The sequence below is a fragment of the Gouania willdenowi genome, chromosome 9 (assembly GCF_900634775.1).
Source record: "Gouania willdenowi chromosome 9, fGouWil2.1, whole genome shotgun sequence".
In the NCBI taxonomy this organism is placed as follows: domain Eukaryota; kingdom Metazoa; phylum Chordata; class Actinopteri; order Blenniiformes; family Gobiesocidae; genus Gouania; species Gouania willdenowi.
In genome coordinates, this window is record NC_041052.1 from 13858359 (window position 1) to 13878945 (window position 20587).

General features: G+C 38.1%; 1 protein-coding gene across 3 annotated transcripts in view; it reads left to right on the plus strand.

Annotated features, from left to right (window-relative positions):
• Positions 1 to 13190, plus strand: part of tet3 (tet methylcytosine dioxygenase 3) — a 45505-nt gene extending 32315 nt beyond the window's left edge. For all 3 annotated transcript variants that reach the window (XM_028456681.1, XM_028456679.1, XM_028456680.1), the window contains 6 exons: positions 606 to 814; positions 2159 to 2309; positions 2388 to 2477; positions 5158 to 5295; positions 5415 to 5769; positions 6793 to 13190. In XM_028456681.1, the coding sequence (XP_028312482.1) occupies positions 606 to 814; positions 2159 to 2309; positions 2388 to 2477; positions 5158 to 5295; positions 5415 to 5769; positions 6793 to 8537 (2688 nt within the window). In that variant the 3' untranslated portion in view covers positions 8538 to 13190. The remainder of the gene's footprint in view (positions 1 to 605; positions 815 to 2158; positions 2310 to 2387; positions 2478 to 5157; positions 5296 to 5414; positions 5770 to 6792) is intronic.
• The last annotated feature ends 7397 nt before the right edge of the window (positions 13191 to 20587 follow it).

Genomic DNA, 20587 nt, shown 5'->3' on the forward strand with positions numbered 1-20587 from the left:
CCCAGATAATTTTACAACTTCATTTCAGATCCTATCGTTTGTTTTGCGCCGATCTGTTTGTCTTCTCCGATACCAAACCATAACGCGCTAACGTAAGCATGTAGCCAATTGTTGAACGACATAGTGTTCATGGGAAATGTAGGATTAGTACAACAAGCAGTGCTGCCAGATACACATTATGTTTTAAAGTCTAAACACACACAAAAACCCTCAAATTTCTTGGTGGAAAACAGCCCATTGACTTAATGCAGCCTGCCGATTCAAACACACAGCAGTGGTGTTTCATTCTTCACCAGCCAAAATGGCTAGTGTGGTGGGTTGGCAGGTGTTAATTTAAAGCCCTGTTTACCACCAATACATATTCATATTATGTCCTTATTGTGAGCAACAAAAAAAGGAAAAGCTTATTTTAATGTTTGGTATTTATTGGTGCCACTTTTGCAAGAAGTGCTAAACAGCACATTATTAACAACCTGTAAAGGTATGGTTTATGTCAAAGTAGGCTGTTCCACTGTTGTTGAATATTGGACTCTTCATTATCAGTGGACAACCCTGTGATAACATCAATGGAAGATGAAAGTATGACAAGCTGTGTTTCCTGTCAGGTGATCCGACGGGGCAGTGAGAAAGAGAAGCTGATGTGTATGGTGCGTCATCGTGCAGGCCACCACTGTGCCAACGCCGTCATCATCATCCTCATCATGGCCTGGGAAGGAGTTCCCAGAGCTATGGCTGACAAACTGTACCAAGAGCTCAGCGTCACCATCCCCAAGTACGGCTGTCCCACCAGCCGACGCTGCGGCCTCAATGATGAGTGAGTAGTTATTCACACAGATTTATTTCCAGTCTTTCTGTGTTTGTTTTTTATTATATTCTTTATATATTAGAGATTCATGGGTATTTTACACATTAACCGTCATGTTTACACACAGTAGAAAAGAAAGAGTAAAATAAGATGTTTTACACTTTTCTCTCAATATACCATTTTCCCTTGTTTTTTCAGTTTTGAGTCTTTCACTTTAATAACTATTTACAACTGTAACCACGGAGTGTGTAGACATGATATATACAAATAGATACAGAGACAATTTAGCAACAAATCCTTTTCCATTTGATATCCTAAATATCTTACGTCCAATTTGACCAAAGCAGGGTAAAACTTTCAGATTACAAACATTTCTCTTTGTAATCGGAGGGAGAATGTGATTTTTTTCCATGATATAAATGTCCTAAACTATGTTCTCCCACTCTTCAATTGTGGAGGCGTCAGGATGCCGCCATTGTCTGGGTTATGGTCGTTTTACGTACTGATATCAGAATGTTAAATAGATACTTTTTAAAGTGCCCTGAGTTAGGGTGACCAGATTTTTAAAACTCAAAATGGCTGAACCAAATTTAAAGTGGCCATCAGTAAAAAAAAAAAAAAAAACATAATATAACATTAAATTTCTTTGAATAATAAAAAAAAAAAGTAGAAGTAGAAAGCATGAGAGAAGTATAACGGGTAATATTGTCAATGCCATCGACCAATCAGCATCGAGTTGCAAACGCGTGGAAGACTTTTTGAGCTTTTTAATTGGTTTTTATTACAAGCGCTATTATGGCCACTGTTGTGATTGACAGAGAATAATGTTTGAAAATTCAAAGGTATCTTCATATTAAATAATGCTCTCTTTTTTTTGTGAAGCACTGACCAAAAACGTTTAGTTGGTGGGAATTCCCAAAAAAATGTGGTGATGATTAGCATCCTCACTCCCACACCGTCTCCAACATTTTGAGTCGGTCCTTGAGAACAATTTTTTTAGAGTAATAAAATATCTAACTCAGAATTTCGAAGCTAATTCTCTCCATATGAATAGGTTGGTACATTTCCATTGATAAATGAACCAACCCTTTGCAAAGCTTCTGTGCACCTGATTAAATTTAGTTTTGCTTTGGATTTGGAGAGGAAAATGCTTTTTCCTCTTTTAAGTTTTAGCGTAAGCTAACGGGAAAAACCAGTTGTCTCACAAAATGGTTTCTGTTTAGTGACACATTTTGTAGTGTGAGTCTGGCATTTTAAAAAAGTTAGATTTTTATACCACACTCAAAGCTTGGAAATCAAATGCCTTTTCTAAAAATGTGTAAACCTGTGCATGCTCAATGTCTCCCCCTGCAGTCGTACGTGTGCGTGTCAAGGCAAAGACCCTGAGAGCTGTGGCGCTTCCTTCTCCTTTGGCTGCTCCTGGAGTATGTACTACAACTCCTGTAAATACGCCCGGAGCAAAATGCCACGCAAGTTCAAGCTACAAGGAGATCACCCTGAAGAGGTACTGGTGTGATTTGGAAGGAACGTTTGTATTGTTGATATAATCAATGACTTCATTTCAATGCTTTTCCTTAATCAGGAGGACAAACTCAGGGATAACTTCCAGAATCTGGCAACCGAGGTAGCTCCATTGTACAAGCAGTTGGCGCCTCAGGCCTACAGTAACCAGGTTGGTTTGATATCGAACCCTTTGTGTTAATTTCAGATTCTAACTCTGTTATCTGTCTGAAGCCATCTAGACTATAAATGCAAACAATGGCAGGATACATTTTAGATTTAAGTTAACAAAATACACAAACTAAATAGAATTTTTTATCAGAAGATGACAACTTGAACTAAGGATCCTGACGCTGACTTTTTTAAACCCAGACAATACGGTCACACATTGATTTGAAACTTAAGGCTGGGATACACTGTGCGATTTTTTTTCCAATCTTTGTACTCAACTCCAGCTCAAACTCTGCAACTTAATTGCAGAGTCTGAATGTGCGCAGCTCACGATTCATGTTCTCACACTGTACGGTCCGACACTCTGACACAATCTGATTTCCCACACTATACGTCCATACGTGACACGTCAGGTTCTCGTTTCTGGAAATTCAACGTACTAATTAGAAGAAGAAGAACTCTGAAGCGTTGCTATTAAAACAAAAGAAGAACCCAGAAGTGGAGAGACACTCAAATCTCAGCAAAACGAGCTTTAAAAAAGAAAAGACGGCGATGTGATGGACCAGGAACTGGCTGGACAGATGTGGGCAGTACAGTCCATCAGTTTTACAACGGTCCTACGGTGTTCGCGCATGCGCAGTGTGAGAGTTTGAGGTAAGCCGGTTCGTGGCACTGCTTCAATTGTGCGATACCCTCACAAGGAGCGACTGGATTTCAAACATGTTTGATTTCCTTACGACCATACGATTGCTGATCAGGAGCTGGTCGTGAGTAGGGATAGACCGATATGGATTTTTTAGGGCCGATGCCGTTTTTTTCCATCAGCCTTAGCCGATTTTCTTGTGCCGATATTTGGAGCCAATACTACTTTTGCTCCCTCAATTTACATCATAAAAATTACACAATGATGATAACAAATGGCACGAGTCTTTAAAAAGAGTTTTTAAAAAAGGAACATCTATTGAATTTAACAAAGGTGAGGTAGAAGTAAAAAAACGCAGCAGCCCGTATCGGGCGATGCTGATACATGTAAGAAACTCAAAAATCGGCCAATGCATTGGTCTATAACTAGTCGTGAGATGTTAATCACTTATCGTGACCCCATGTATACTACACGATGCACGACACAATTTAGCAGAGACTCGGCCCGATCCCAAAAAAGTCAAAAATCGGCTCAAAATGGGCCAAAAATCACAGTGTATACCCGCCTTTAAAGAGACGAACAAAACTGAGTGGCATCCAGAGGTGAAAGTAACGGATTACAAGTACTCACCTCACTGTAATTGAGTTCCTTTTATGGGTACTTGTACTTTTTTGAGTTTATTCCTAAATCAGTAATTTGACTTGTACTTCAGTACATTTTAAAAGAAGTAATTTGTTACATTACTACCTCCAACCATTACTGAATAAATTATTATTTTTTTGTTTTAAAATGATCAGCAGACAGTGTGAAACTACAAACTACAAACAACAATCAAATGCATCACATCATAGCCGACCAACCAGATTAAATGTAATGAATAGAATAGACTTTATTGCCATATGGATAAGTTAAAAACAACAAGTACAATGGAATTATTGTGCATGTCCCAGAGTCAGATTGAAAAAAATTACAAACAACAATTACAAACGAACCCATCCAAAGCAGCATTGAATGCCGGTTATTTTCACAGAATTTTTTTTTATTTTGAGTTGAATTAATTGGTGTTATTTTATCTAAAAAATAATTATACATTTTGACAAACCTTTTATTTTATACAGATGCCTTTGTGGAAAATAAATTAAGTGCCAATTGTGCAAGATTTGGTCTCTGCCTTTTTAAGTTTATATATGAGATGTTTACTGTATGCAAGGGAACCGTGGCAAGATTTATTACCAACAATAAATGTGGGGGTGAAAGTAACTAGTAACTTTTACTTTGAGTACTATTTAATTGAGCTACTTTTTACTTGTACTTGAGTATTTTATGTATGACCTACTTGTACTTGTACTTCAGTACAATTTAAATCAAGTAACAGTACTACTTTAATAGGATATATCAGTACTCTTTCAGGGTTCCCGCAGATCCTTAAAAAGTTTTAAAAGGCATTAATCGAAAAATAAGGCCTTTATTATCCTTAAAATGTCTTAAATCAATGTTTCAAAAGTCTTTCATTTTAACACATAAGTATGATTTTTTTTTTATTTTTTTTTTTATTATATATATATAACCAAATGTAAATTTAATAAAAACTGCCTGTCCAACAAAGATTTTTCTTAATTTTTTTTTTTTTTTGTATTTTTGTTGTTTTATCGATTTCTGGCTATTTCCGTAGTCATCTTGTGTTTTTGGGGTGATTTTTAATTATTTTAGTCCATTTTTTTTAATGTATTTTACTGTCACTTTGTGTCTTTTTGTGTGTTGACTTTGGGGGCGGAAAGTCTGCATGAGACACAAAAAACTGTACCCTACCCCTATGTTATTGATGTGGTGTTTTTTTTCTTTAATTATGTTTACTGTGAAGTTGGTCTTAAATTTAATTTCAAATGGCCATAAAAAGTCTTGAATTTAATTTGACTAAAGCTGTAGGAACCCTGTCTTTACACCTCTGGTGACATCCTAACAGGAGGTCACATGATGCTTATGGGAAGCTCAAAGTGAAAGCTACAGTAAGTTGAGGTTCTCCTCTCCTCTTTTTCAGTGCCAGACTGAGTTCAAAGCCTCAGAGTGCCGGCTGGGCTTGAAGGAGGGTCGTCCTTTTGCTGGTGTCACTGCATGCATGGACTTCTGTGCTCACGCTCACAAGGACCAGCATAACCTGTACAACGGGTGCACAGTGGTAAGAAAGCTCACAGTCCTGTGTTAGTATGTGTTTCTGTGTAATATGAGGTGAGAAGGCTGAAACATTGCTTTCCACAGCTCACACTTCACCTTGTGCTCCTTCCTATTGGTTGGTAGGTTTGTACTTTAACAAAAGAGGACAACCGCTCCGTGGGAGAAATTCCTGAGGACGAGCAGCTGCACGTGTTGCCTCTTTACACTTTATCCATGACCGATGAGTTCGGTAACGAAGAGGCACAACGCCTCAAGATGCAGACGGGAGCTATCCAGGTGCTTCAGGCTTTCCGCCGTGAGGTTCGCAAGCTGCCCGAACCGGCCAAGTCCTGCAGACAGCGGCGACTGGAGGCCAAGAAGGCAGCGTCTGAGAAGAAGAAGAACAAACTCCTACAACAGGCTGGTGGAACGCCACAGAAACAAGAAATCAAGACCGAGATCGACGTCACCACTTCTTCTCAGCTCCAAAGCAATAAAGGTCAGATTTTCATTTTTATTTTATTATTGTTTTCACTCTTTGTGGGGGACACTGACTTTTATTTTGAAAGTCTATCTGCTGAATGCAGAGCATAGAGAATTTGCTGAGATTATATCCACCAGCACTTCCTGTTTCACTGTGTTCACACAGACTAAGAAAAACACAACACTACGCTTGTTAATGTGTTTCACAGTATGTGGAAATTGTTTTTAGCAGAAGTGAAAGTACTCACATCACATTTTATGGGTACTTGTACTTTTTTGAGTTTATTTCTAAATCAGTAATTTTACTTGTACCTAAGTACATTTTAAAAGAGGTAAAGTAATTTGTTACATTTCTACACCTAACCGTTACTGAGTTTTTTGTTTTTGTTTTAAAATGATAAACAGACATTGTGGAACTACAAAAAAAGTGAAATGACCAGACGCCAATCAAATGCATCACATTATACCCAACAAACCAGATTAAATGTAATGCTCGGCACCAAAACAGCATTGAATGCCAGATATTTTCTCAGTTTTAGAGTTAAAAAATGTAGCTATAGTTAGTTCATTGGTGTTTTATTTAAAGAAAGAATCATACATTTTGACGTTCCAATTGGTCTCTTCCTTTCTAAGTTTATACATGAGATGTTTACTGTATGCAAGGGAACCGTGGCAAGATTCATTACCAAAATAAAATGTGGGGGATGAAAGTAATGAGTAACTTTTACTTTGAGTACTTTTTAATTGAGCTACTTTGTACTTGTACTTGAGTATTTTATGTATGACTTACTTGTACTTGTATTTGAGTACAATTTAAATCAAGTAACTTAAGTAACAGTACTTCCCAACATATGCAGCTCAATATATCCCAGTATGTGATTGTTGAAAAAGTGTTATTTTACATTAATTTTATTCATAGTTGTGGGATTATAAGGCCCTAGATTAGAATAGAAGAAATATAAAGGTTTAGACATGTTGGACAAACAGGTTGTTGTTTAATCTTTAGTAAGTACTTTTTTGTTTGTTTCTAAAAAACCAGGAATCAAACAGGAAGTGAAGCCCATCATTAAAAAAGAGCCGTCCATTGGATCAAATGATGGATACGATGTGCAGGCTGCAGATCCATTCAATAATGTATATCAACACCCTGCCTACTATGCAAGAGGAGGCCTAACTGCAAACGGCCAGCCCTCTGCACCCGATGCTGCCAATGGTTACCTTCCCAGTGCCCCCCCCTACTCGCCCAATGCACGATTCCACCCAAAGATGAGGACCTACGAGGGCCGGAACAACTCTCTGCAGAAACCCAACACTAATGCTGTCCAGGAAGAATCAAAGCCTGACATCCAGAGCCTCCAGTCAAAACTGGATCAGTCTAATCCCAGTCACTCAGAGCAAACTGGTCAACCAAATCAAGCTGCATACTTTCAGAATGCTGATTACAACCCGTCCCGTCCTTCCTCTGTTTCCTCTGAGCACTCCAGTAGAAACACTCCGGTTATCAAGCAGGAGCCCATGGATGTGCCCGTCTACGATGGTGCATTGCCCTGTCAGCATGGTGCTAATCCACAAAGAGCCTGGTCAGGGCACAGGCCTAATGGGAGCCTCACTCCTACTTCCTGGGAGAGCCATCTCAACAGGAAGCAGAATGCAGAAGCTCCACCAATGAACCCAGACAAGCAGCAGTTTTACCAGCAGCGGCAGCAGTCCTCTCCATACACTCAGAACTGGACTTCCTACCCGGGCTCACACACCCCGATGGCTTCTCCTGTTCCTTCACCTTCAGTGCAGCTCTCTCCCTCTCCCTCTCCATCCCCTCACCTCGGCACAGCACTTCAGCCCAACATGTATGGCTCCACTCAACCCCCTAGCCCTCACCCAGGAACACCCCAGCCCTGCACCACTCAGTCCCGCACCGGTACTCCACAGCCAGGGTCCCTGGGCCCAGCAACGCCAAGGCACTGGGCCAGCCCTGCTCCCAGCCCTCAGCCCAATCCATGGGCTGTGGGTTCTGGAGCGTATAGTCCAGGTTTTAAGCACAGCACCCCCACAGGAGCTTTCCCAGACAAGCTGTGGTGTAAGACAGGAGAGAGTCGATGCTCTACGCCACTTGGACTCCAAGAAAAAGTGTGGAAGTCTTTTGGAGGTTCAGTGGCAGGCAGCACTCCTTCCCCGGCCCCTGAGGGACGCCTGTTCCCTGATTCCTTACAGCAGTCAGAGCAGGCCTGCTACGAGCCTCATAAATTGGAGAGTGACATGGAGGGAATGGCACAACATGAGCTGGGTGAGGACGAGGTGTGGTCTGACAGTGAGCACAACTTTTTGGATCCTCACATCGGTGGCGTAGCGGTGGCTCCAGCTCACGGCTCCATCCTCATTGAATGTGCACGTCGGGAACTGCACGCCACCACTCCACTGAAAAACCCTGATCGCTCCCACCCATCACGCATTTCTCTGGTTTTCTACCAGCACAAGAACTTAAACCAGCCGATGCACGGCCTGGCGATGTGGGAGGCCAAAAGGAAACTGTTGGCAGAGCAAAACCTGCAGAGGCAGCAAGAGGCGCTTCTCCTCGGCCTCTCCCAGGAAGAAATTAAAGCTCTTGCCAAGAAACGCAAATGGGGCTCTACAGCGGCAGGTGCTAGTCCAGGGCCGTTACAATCTAAAGACAAGAAGGAAGGGCCGTTCACCCGGTTATCCTCCACGTTTCACACCAGCTCTGTGGTTACTGTGTCTTCTTATGCCTTCACTCGCCTCACTGGACCCTACAGGAACTTTGTCTGAGAGCAGACGGACACACAGCTACAGAGTGGAGGAGCAAAGGGTTGGAAAAATGCCTCTCAACCGTCCTAGAGTCCAGTTCTCCCTCCTGCCCTCTTCACAGGGCCCCATGGATTGGGGGGACACTTTTATTGTTTTTACCTCATGTCAGGCAGTGGTTTGGGCTCCAGACTCACTGCCTGTGGTGCTCTTCCTCTCTTACCCGGAGAGGAACTCCATTGCTTCTTTTCTTGTTTATAGAGTTTTAATGGTTCTAATTATTGTTATTATCAATATTATTATGATCATTATGGTTACTGTCAATGTTGTTATTACAGGTATTATATAATGAAGACTTTTTTTAAATGTTGCTGTTTTTTGTTGATGTTATTAATGGATTTTGTGGAGGAGTTTTTTTTTATTTTCTATATTGTTTTTTTTAATATATCCTTTAAATCAGTCTTTCTGAGCGACAGCAGCTCTTTTGATGTTTGGAAGGTTTGAACCCATCTTTGTGCTTGATTCGATCTAATGTTTTGTTTTTGTCGATCTTAAAGCTGCACTTGGGAGACGGAGGAGCCATTATTTACCTGAAAAGACAGCAAAACAATGTTTCAGTAATGACGACTGTGTGCTAAACTGTCAATGTCCAATGATTTCAGACAATTGGGTTTATCTTTTAATCCATGCCACCATTATGAATAATTTTCAATATCAGCAGTACTGTCACTGGGAAACTGAGGATTACTTTTCAGCTCGGAAACCAAAGGGTTAATTCTGCGCTGGTTCCCAGAATTGATGTGCATTTCAATCTCAAATCACGTGTTTAGATAACAGGAGTTAATATCTCCAGACACATATAAAAACTTTAAAAAGCAAATGAAACTCACCAAAAGCTATTATTCAAACTTCCTTTTATTGTATATAAAAGGCCGAAATGATCCCAGAGTTAACAAAATCAGGGATGTAAACATATGAATACATAAAAGATAGATACAAAAGGGATAAATACTCACTGGAAAAAGCACTTGCTTGTCTTATCTGTAGGTATTGCGCTCCTTCCTCCCTCTTACATCCCTCTAGTTTTTCAAATGGTGCTCGGCTTCAGGCTCATTCCACGACTCTTCATGGTGCTCATGCTGTATGTTTTGGTGCTTAAACTCAAATCTGGTTTTCGTAAGAGGTTTTTTTGCAAGTATTTTTACTTTAGCCAAAGTGTAGTTCAAAACAAAAGAATACATTTAAAACCTTTTGCTCAAATTAGGAAAAAAGGCAGAAAACAGGTCAGATAAAGGATGATTTAATGACTATTCTGATGTTTGATTCCACTGATGCTAAAGAAAAATATCTGCAAAATGCCTCTAAACGAAGTGCAGGTGCCACCTTTTCTATTCCTAAACTCTAGGGGGCAGCATTGATTGCCTTTTCACAGCAGTGTGTACAAAAGGAAAGCTTGGGCTCCCTGTAAAAGCAGTGCTGCGTTAACAGACCGTGGCCAACAGAGGGGGCTCTCACTCTTATTATTGTTATTACTGTACATGGATGAGAAACTTTGCACATGACTTGAGTTCATCTGATAGAAAAGAAAGTGAGCGGCAGACATGTTATGGTGCTCCTACACACACTCTGGTGCTCTCCTACTACACTTGATTTTACTGTGAAGGAGCCACTCATCCTTCTGCATGGTGCTGTCATCTTAGGGGGCGCCCTTCCTCATTGCCAGCCAAACCTCAGAGCCCCCCCCCCATGCAGTAACACATTAATAAGGTGCGATATCTGGCTGTGAATTGGGAGTTTATGCTGGAATATGATGGGGGTTTTTGTTGCCTCCAATGAAGTACACTGTACAGGCCAGTGAAAGCACAGCTAACACATGCCTCCATTATCCATGAGGTGTTTTTTTGTGATAACTCCATAAGGAAAGTTTAAGGGAAAGTTCCAGCATAGGTTTTAGCACTAAGCACTAAAATTGATCAGCATCAAATCTCTCCCTTTGTGTATGAGCGTGTTGGATGCTTGTGTGAGTGATAAACCAAAGAGAGAGACTTTGAGTGTCGCCCGGTTTTCATCTAGGAATGAAAGCGTGACTGGAGCTGACCCGCGAGCTGCAGGCGTGTGTTTTTGGTTCCAAAGCCCTGGTCACCTGTGAAGGAGCTTTTTTTTTTTTTTTTAAGTCGTGCCAAGGGTTTGTCGCTCTCTACCTCACGCTGTAGAGACACTGGTCACAATCACGACTTGCTACTGAGGGCAGGAAGTCATTTAATTCATGTCCTGTTGTATGCTCAAAACCTCCACTCTTGTCTTTTGTTTTTCACTTTTTATTTATTACTACACGGTTATGATTATGATGATAATGATTGTTTTTAATGTTTCTGTTTCTTTAATCTTTTTTATATAGCTAATACAAATTGTACATAGAAAAGACAAAAAGATTTATAAAAGCACTTTTAATCTTGATTTTAATGACAAAAAGAGCTGATTATTGACAACTTGAAGCTTAGTTTTTTTTTTTTTGTTTTTTTTTTTGTTTTTGGATTTCTCAAAAGAGAAATGAAAATGTAAATATTAAACTATTTAGGTAAGATTATTTAACTGGTGAAGAGAGTGACTTACCCATGAATAAAGTGGGGAGGTATTTTGATGTCTCCGACATCCCTTCTTCAAACGACTGTAGACAATACTTGGGACCCCAGTGTGTTTTGTGTAACTGTGTGTTTTATAGTAACACTGCTGTTTTTCCTTCCTAAGTACTGTACCTCAGCATCAACACTGTCGCCATGTGGCTGACACTTTTACACAACCTTTAAACTGTGCTCAACTCACTCGTACCAGATCTCTGTTCCCAACATTAAATGTACAATTAAAACTGTGGAGTTTTTAGACAAAACTCTTTGACTCAACCCAAAATACTCGACCCTGAAAATTACTCACATGTTATTTATGTGGTTCTAAATTATTATTCATATGAAGTCTTCTGTTTAAAGTGTGAGTAAATATGTGTATTTGCTGCTTATTCTGCGTGTGAATTTTAGAAAATCAGTTCGCCTTATACTGTTTACATTTTAGCAGCTTTAGCTTGGCACAAAAAGTGCAAACAGGTGGGGAAACAAGCAGTAGAAAAGTGCCTTTGACTTCAAAACAGTTATTTTATCAACACACTATTAGATATTTGACAGAAATGCACGAGTAGTCGTGTTGCAATTATTTAAAAATGATCTTATTTCTCATTGCAATGACATTTTTAGTCTGAGTTGACCAGCGTGGACATATCATCCATAGAAAAGTGGACTTCTTTTAAAAAAATGTATCTTTATAATCACAATCAAGTAGAATCAACTTACAAACATTCTTTAAACTTTAATGTAGTTTTTAAGTTCAACTGTTAAGATTTAGACTGAGGAACGTAGGGTTTGGCTGTGTTTCCAGTACCTTTGCAGTAAATGAATTTGTGATCAATAAGGAAAGCTTGGATTTGATTTGTATTCCAGTGTCCAGTATGAAAGCTGGAATGTCCTCAAGGTAAACCAGGTTGTGTGTTTGTGTGCATTTGACCCAAAGCGATCTTTTCTCTGCTTGTTTTCCCTCCATTTTCTGCAGCGTGACTGAAAAATGGTACCCTCACACACAAACAGGAGCATTTCCAGATTTTCAGCAAACAACTTTAATATGTCATTGCCCTTTATTGAAAACATTTCCCCTTTTTCAATAGAGATCAAAATGTATCCGTAGCTTCTTGTGGGTGATGTTTTAGTGAGTTACAGCAAAGCAATCTTTGTCCCTACTTGTGCTAGACTATCAGGTTAAAAACTACCCCCCCCCCCCCGGTTTGTTTAGATGTTGTTTTGAATTTTTCTAAATACTTGAGTATGAACATGTGAAAAACACCTCGTTCTAAAACCATGAAGAATCACATAAGTGAGTCCACTGCACATAACCTGTGTAGATGTGATCGTCACAAACCGGTGCTTTACAATTCACTGTGTAAACATTGTTCTGGGTTAAAGTATAAACACACGTTATTTTCTCATCTGTTTGAATGTGAGATGGGAAGCTGCCCTGGTGCTGATTTTATTACTATTCCCGCTAACACTGTACGTGAATCCTTTCAGAATGAGATGTGGTGACGTGGTGTGAACACGGTTATCTGAGTGTGACATTTGGCGCGGTACAAGTACCCGAGGCCAACAGATTAATTTGACAATGTTGCGCATCTTCACGTTATAATTGAATGCTGACTCATTATTTAACTGTTTCCAGATTAAAGTTGCTCCCTGCTTATGCTCTCCAGTAGTCACGCACTGCCCTCACTCACCCACTCTCTCCTAAAAGTTGCTAATGTAATTTTGGCTCACACGAAGATAGATAGAATTACACTTTGTGTTGCTCACGTCCACCTAATTTAATATATTATTTAAATTGGGGAAGCGACCCATTCCCTAATTGGCTGATTAAAGAACGGAAAGCAAACAGACCTGACTGGCAGCTACATTCCTTTTTGAGTTTATGGATTGTTCTTGGTTCTTGGTCAAAAATGCAGTATGTATAAAAAAAAACTGTTTTTGTTCAGTCTTTCTCTCTTTCTCTTCGTAGCGGTATGGTGTATTATGTGAATACATAGTGTATGTGGTGAAAACCCCACAATATGTTTTATGTTCCGCGCTAAATAAAAACATGGAATCTAAACTTGTCTTGGATGCATCTTTCTTGTCTCGTCGAGCTGTAAATTGTTTATAAGTCAGTGGTTCTTAAACTTTTTTGGCTCAAGTACCCCACTTTCTCTTATTTCTGAATCCAAGTACCCCCTTATGTCCGACTACAACATTTTTCTCAAAAATACTATGAAAAAAAAAGTATAGAGGGTGAATGATGTAATGAATGAGTGACAACACACATTTTAAAGAATGTTGTTTTGTAAATAAATAGACTGAAACAGTATATTTAGTGCCTCCTGAATAGATGTGTGTTGTTGGTATTATATGAATTATTATATCTCAGTGTTTGTGTGTTTTTTTTTTTGGTGTTTGTTATGTCGTTTTGTATGTTTCTCTGTTAATTTTGTGTATTTTGTAGTGATCTTGAGTATTTTTCTTTTATTAAGTGTATCGTTGATGGATAAGAGACGGTGAACAATTTTTTGTCCCTCCCTCCCACAGCACTTAGTGGTTACAAAGGAGTTAGTGGGTTGTATTGAAGATGTGATGGGCTAAATTACCTTTATGTATCTGAAATGACAGTTTGAGAGAAAAGCACGTGTTTCAGTTTCGAATAAAAGAGCTCTTTGAATGACTACTGAGCTGCCCAGGCATTGTTGTCACTGTTGGAAAGGATTTAAAACCTTCACATCTTTATGGAAATGTCTCATTTTGTCATTATACCTTTCTGACCTGCATATGCAAAAGTTTCCAAAATACTAAAAGTAATACATGAAGCTATAGATTAGATCAGATTCAGGAGTGAGCTGAGTGGAACTGTCTGAGACCAATATGAGGGGTTTACTGGAGCAGCGATTTTAAAAAGTGAGGGTGTTCTAAGGGTATAGGGCAACCATCCCAATTTATTAGATTCATTTCCTAAAACCATGATAAAGCTGTTATTAAGTCATAAATGCTCAACATGTGGCTTTTTATATCCTAATATTTAATTAATATTATTTCCCCAGAAAACCTTAAAAGAGGGACACTTTTTTTTTTTTTTTTTACCCCTTTTTACCTTTTTCTTTGGCCATTTGAAAACTTCCTTTGTCCCATTTTTGCTTCCTCTCCAAAATAATTGACACTTTTCTTTTTTCATACTTTTGCCAATAATTTTGCCTCATTTCTGTTAATTTTTTTAAATTGATTTTGACACTTTTATTCAATTTTTCTCGATTCTTTAAAGGATCTATATCATGCTATTTTAAACCTTCCAAAGTCAACTACAGCACATATGGTTAATATTTAACAATTTGCAAAATAAAATACTAATTTATTAAGAAATATGACTTATTAGGCTGGCCTACCGGACTCAAAACACCATTCACTTTGTTGTTGTTGTTGTGTACACTAGTTAAAATCGCTACTCCTCTATTATTCGTGAACAGATCGGGCTGAAATTTGGTAGCTATAATCTTTCTGCTGATTTATCAGTACACAGTTTGCAAATACGTGAAAGTTTCCTCAATATTACACATGTGGGAGACAGACGCATAGACATGTCTTCTTTGGTGTTCTGGTGCTTAAACGCGTTCATTGTGATTAACTGATTACAGAAGAATAACAAACTAAAAAAAAATAACACAGGTAATCGTTCCAGCGAGATTCACTTTGTCTTCTTTTGAGCAGTATGGTAAGTCGAGGTTTTGTTTGTTTAGTAAATTCAGTAAATGTTTTATCTCCCAGCATGTTTTGACTGTCAACTGCCAGTGTCTGTCAGAGTTCAGCTGATGGCCTTTGATGGTTCCTTTGAACCGTATGCTATGTTATGGTTTCAATTATTCAGACAAGATTTTTCAGGAAATTTCTTATCTCCCGACATGTTTCGACTGTCACAACAGACGAGAAATCCTAGTTCTGCGTATTATTCCCACACATATTTTTGCTAAGTATGCCATGCATTTTAGTCTTTGTTTTTGGCGCTCTGTCTTTTTATTTTTGTTTCAGTCTAATTGGATCAGGTGAAAAAGTAAAGGTGAATATTCTTCTAACACTACTTTGCATTTAATCCATCCCCGTGAGTCATACAATGCACGCTGCTCTCCTGCTGTTCTGGGGATTTAAACCAGCATCCTTACTATCGCAGGTTTGGTGCCCTTATCTCAAGGTTGCCAATGAGACAGTTACAAGGTGACTGTAGCTCAGGTGGGATTGGGGATGTTCGGTTCGTGTATGGACTTGTCCTTCGGCAAAATTCGGAATTCTTAAGTTGCTCTCGGTGTGTGCGAGTGAGACTAATGGAAAACACTTGTGACGTGGTAATACATTGAAATTCAGTTCTTTGTTGCACTGAAACAAAAAGCTGAATTTATTTGTGGAAAAATAAATTAAATTCCAAATGTGCAAGATTTGGTCTCTTCCTTTTTAAATTTATACATGAGATGTTTACTGTATCCAAGGGAACCGCGGAAAGATAAATGACCAAAAATTAAACTTGGGGGTGAAAGTAACTGTAACTTTAACTTCAAGCACTATTTAATTAAGCCACATTTTACTTGTACTTGAGTATTTTATGTATCACTTACTTGTACTTGAGTACAATTTCAATCAGGAAACAGTACTTATACTTGAGTCGGATATTCAGTACTCATTACACCTCTGGGTTTCAGCATCCCAACATATCCCAATATGTCATTGCATTAATGAAAAAGTGTTCTTTTTAATTTGTTTTATTAATAGTTGTGGGATTTTTAAAAGTTAAAAAGAAGAAGTAGAAAGGTTTTGACATGTGGGACAAACAGGTTATTGTTGGATTTTTATACTTATTTTGTTTGTTTCTATAAAACCAGTAATTCTACTTGATTAGCATATATCAGTACTCTTTACACCTCTGCTAAATGATGAGGTAGACGGACATCTTTTCTTAGTGGACTGATTTGGATTTAATCACCACTGATATTTGACCATCAACTCCATCTGATGGTCTTTTGTCAAAGCCAGCATCATGCTACCCATCTTTTATTTGCTTAACCTTTTCCCTAATTGCAATGCAGCTGTGTTTGGACTCGAGTGGGCAGTGTCGGTGGAAGGTGTGCATGTGGGTGTGCATGTGGGTGTGCATGTGTCATGAAGCCTCTAGCTGTCTGAATTTTCCTTTGTTTGTCTAGAATACGTGTTCCTCCAGGTGCTCGTCTTGGTTTATTGAAGATGGAAACGTATTTGTGACGTTTACTGATGTGCGTGTGGGAGAATGTCAAGGAGATCGACTGCTCCGGGAAAAAGAATCAATTCACTATTGTGATGGGCGTATACGATTGTCCATCTGTGTTTACATTATGGTCGTGCATTGGTTGGAAATACTGCAAAAAAATAAAAATAAAAGAAAGCTATTTTACAAAGGCTTTGCCAGTTTTTCAGATTTGGGGCAGGAGATCAACATTTATGATGTTTTCCGATTAGCACGAGAATACAAGAGTTTCAGCAGTCAGCGTACACCTCTCTGACAATACTTCCGAGCTCCAGGTTGGCTGGGCCTTCAACTCCTTTCCATACAAAAGAGAAGCTGCTTTTCTCTGAGCTCTCTGCAGATGCTGAACCTTTTCACCCAATATTGTAGACTAATTACCCAGTGTAGGAAGTTCACTGTAGCTGCATGTATCTGCAATCATGTACTTTTGGTCATTATCCAAAGTTCATGGCCGTAGATAAGGTTTGTAATGCAAACCGATGGTTATTATATATACTGTATATATCAGTGACGTGCCGTGACCACTAGGGTTGGGTAGGCACGTTGCAAATCGAGACCATTGACAGTTTCATATGTTTCTGCTGTCAAGTGTTAATTCAATTCAAATCAATTTTATTTGTATAAAGCAATTTCCAACAAGGTCATCTCAATGCGCTTATCAAAATATAAAATTCACAATAAGAAAGTAAAAACCCAATAAGATCCACATGAACAAGCATTTAACCATCTAACAAAATCAACATCATAAACACCATTAAAGAAACATAAACAATTATTTGATATAGCCTCCATACTCTCCCAACAAGATATATCTCATGACACGACAGCACATCTGTTGTTTGTGTTGGAAACACAGAAACACAGAGAAAATGACAACTTAGAACAGCCTCAGTGAGGACCATCCACAAAGCCAATCCGTCCTTTTTTACCATTCACTGTGAAACGTATGAAACATTATCTGACCTTACCTTTGCTGAAGCTCTGGTAACTCAGGTGTTGGTCTCCATCTTTTAAAAGCTGTCGTTTTTCCTCAAAACAAAGTTTCTCAATCGTCTCTAGCGCTGTCATCATGACTGTAGCGTTATCCCGCCCACTAGCTAGAGAACGTAGCAGCAGCAGTCACGTGTCATCTATTCACTAATGTACTGTGAACTTACGTATAGCATTTAGCATAGCGCAGTTACGTGCAAAGGCAGCTCTCTACGCTGCCTTTACGCGTAAATGGATGTCATATTGGGGACCTGACTGCGCATGCGGAAACACGTTACCTCACGCAATGAGAACGGAGGCAGAAGAGCGACGTGCCTTTGGGATAGCCTTATCTCAAAAAAAAAAAAAAAAAACTGAAATTTTTCCATTTTTATGCCTTAGCCTTACCTCTGATTTGGGGTGTTTGTCATTTTTCATGCCTTAATGCATTTTCATCTCAGTATAAGAATGCACACCATATTTACAATAGTTTTTAGGGTGTTGTGGTAGACTTATCTAAAAAAAAACCTGAAATTTTTTCCATTTTCATGCCTTACTATGGCCTTACCTCGGATTTGTGGTGTGACATTTTTTCTCATTTTTCATTTTCCAATGTTTTTCTAATTTTGATACACCTGGCCCAAGGGTGTGACAGGTGTGGCTCAGTGGTAGAGCTGCAAGCTACTTGTGTATGAGGTCCTACGTTCAGTCCTTGCCATCTTCAAGTAAAAATTAAATTGGAGGATTTTTAGTTTGTATACTTTACTATAGCCTTACCTTGAATTTTGGAATTTTTTTTCTCATTTTTCATGCTTTACTGCATTTTCATCCCAGCATAAGTATGCACATCATTATTTCACTAGTTTTTAGGGTGTTGTGGTAGCCTTATCTCAGAAAAAAAAAATCTGAATTTTTTCCATTTTTATGCCTTACTATATAGCCTTACCTCTGATTGAAGGTGTTTGTCACTTTTTCTCATTTTTCATGCCTTACTGCAATTTCATCCAAGTATAAGTATGCACGACATATTTATACTAGTTTTTAGGGTGTTGTGATAGCCTTATCTCAGAAAAAAAAAATCTAAATTTTTTCCATTTTTATGCCTTACTATAGCCTTACTTCTTTTTTGAGGTATTTGTCATTTTTTTCTCATTTTTCATGCCTTACTGCAATTTCATCCCAGTATAGGTATGCACGACATATTTATACTAGTTTTTAGGGTGTTGTGATAGCCTTATCTCAGAAAAAAAAAATCTAAATTTTTTCCATTTTTATGCCTTACTATAGCCTTACTTCTCATTTGAGGTGTTTGTCATTTTTTTCATTTTTCATGCCCTACTGCATTTTCATCCCAGTATAAGTATGCACATCATTATTTCACTAGTTATTAGGGTGTTGTGATAGCCTTGTCTCGGACAAAAAAAATTCAGAATTTTTTCCATTTTTATGCCTTACTATATATAGCCTTACCTCTGATTGAAGGTGGTTGTCACTTTTTCTCATTTTTCATGCCTTACTGCAATTTCATCCCAGTATAAGTATGCACATCATATTTATACTTGTTTTTAGGGTGTTGTGATAGGCTTATCGCAGAAAAAAAAAATCAGAATTTTTTCCATTTTTATGCCTTACTATAGCTTTACTTCTTATTTGAGGTATTTGTCATTTTTTTCTCATTTTTAATGCCTTACTGCAATTTCATCCCAGTATGAGTATGCACATCATTATTTTACTAGTTTTTAAGGTGTTGTGAGAGCCTTGTCTCAGGAAAAAAAAAAATCTAAATTTTTTCCATTTTTATGCCTTACTATTGCCTTACTTCTGATTTGAGGTGTTTGTCATTTTTTTCATTTTTCATGCCTTACTGCATTTTCATCCCAGTATAAGTATGCACATCATTATTTCACTAGTTATTAGGGTGTTGTGATAGCCTTGTCTCGGACAAAAAAAACCCAGAATTTTTTCCATTTTTATGCCTTACTATAGCCTTACCTCTGATTGAAGGTGTTTGTCACTTTTTCTCATTTTTCAAGCCGAACTGCAATTTCATCCCAGTATAAGTATGCACAACATATTTATACTAGTTTTTAGGGTGTTGTGATAGCCTTATCTCAGAAAAAAAAAAATCAAAATTTTTTCCATTTTTATGCCTTACTTCTTTTTTGAGGTATTTGTCATTTTTTTCTCATTTTTCATGCCTTACTGCAATTTCATCCCAGTATAAGTATGCACATCATATTTATACTAGTTATTAGGGTGTTGTGATAGCCTTATCTCAGAAAATAAAAAAAACTAAATTTTTTCCATTTTTATGACTTACTACAGGCTTACCAATTTTTTTTAATGTTGATACACCTGAAGCGAAGGTGAGACAGGTGTGGCTCAGTGCTAGAGCTGCATGCTATTCCTGAATGTGGTCTTAGGTTTGATTCTTGCAATGGGATATTTTTTTTTCATTTTTCATGTCTTACAGCATTTTCATCCCAGTATAACTATGCACATCATATTTATACTAGTTTTTAGGGTGTTGTGATAGCCTTATCTCAGAAAAAAAAATCTGATTTTTTTCCATTTTATGCCTTTCTATAGCCTTCCTTCTTATTTGAGGTATTTGTCATTTTTTCATTTTTCATGCCTTACTTCATTTTCATTGCAGTATTAGTATGCACATCATTATTTTACTAGTTTTTAGGGTGTTGTGGTAGAATTATCTCAGAAAAATAAAATCTGAATTTTTTCCATTTTTATGCCTTACTATAGCCTTACTTCTGATTTGAGGTATTTGTCATTTTTTCATTTTTCATGCCTTACTTCATTTTCATTGCAGTATTAGTATGCACATCATTATTTTACTAGTTTTTAGGGTGTTGTGGTAGAATTATCTCAGAAAAATAAAATCTGAATTTTTTCCATTTTTATGCCTTACTATAGCCTTACTTCTGATTTGAGGTGTTTGTCATTTTTTTCATTTTTCATGCCTTACTGCATTTTCATCCCAGTATAAGTATGCACATCATTATTTCACTATTTATTAGGGTGTTGTGGTAGCCTTACCTCAGAAAAAAAAAATCTGAATTTTTTCCATTTTTATGCCTTACTATAGCCTTACTAATGATTTGATGTATTTGTCATTTTTTTCATTTTTCATGCCTTACTTCATTTTCATCCCAGTATAAGTATGAACATCATTATTTTACTAGTTTTTAGGGTGTTGTGGTAGAATTACC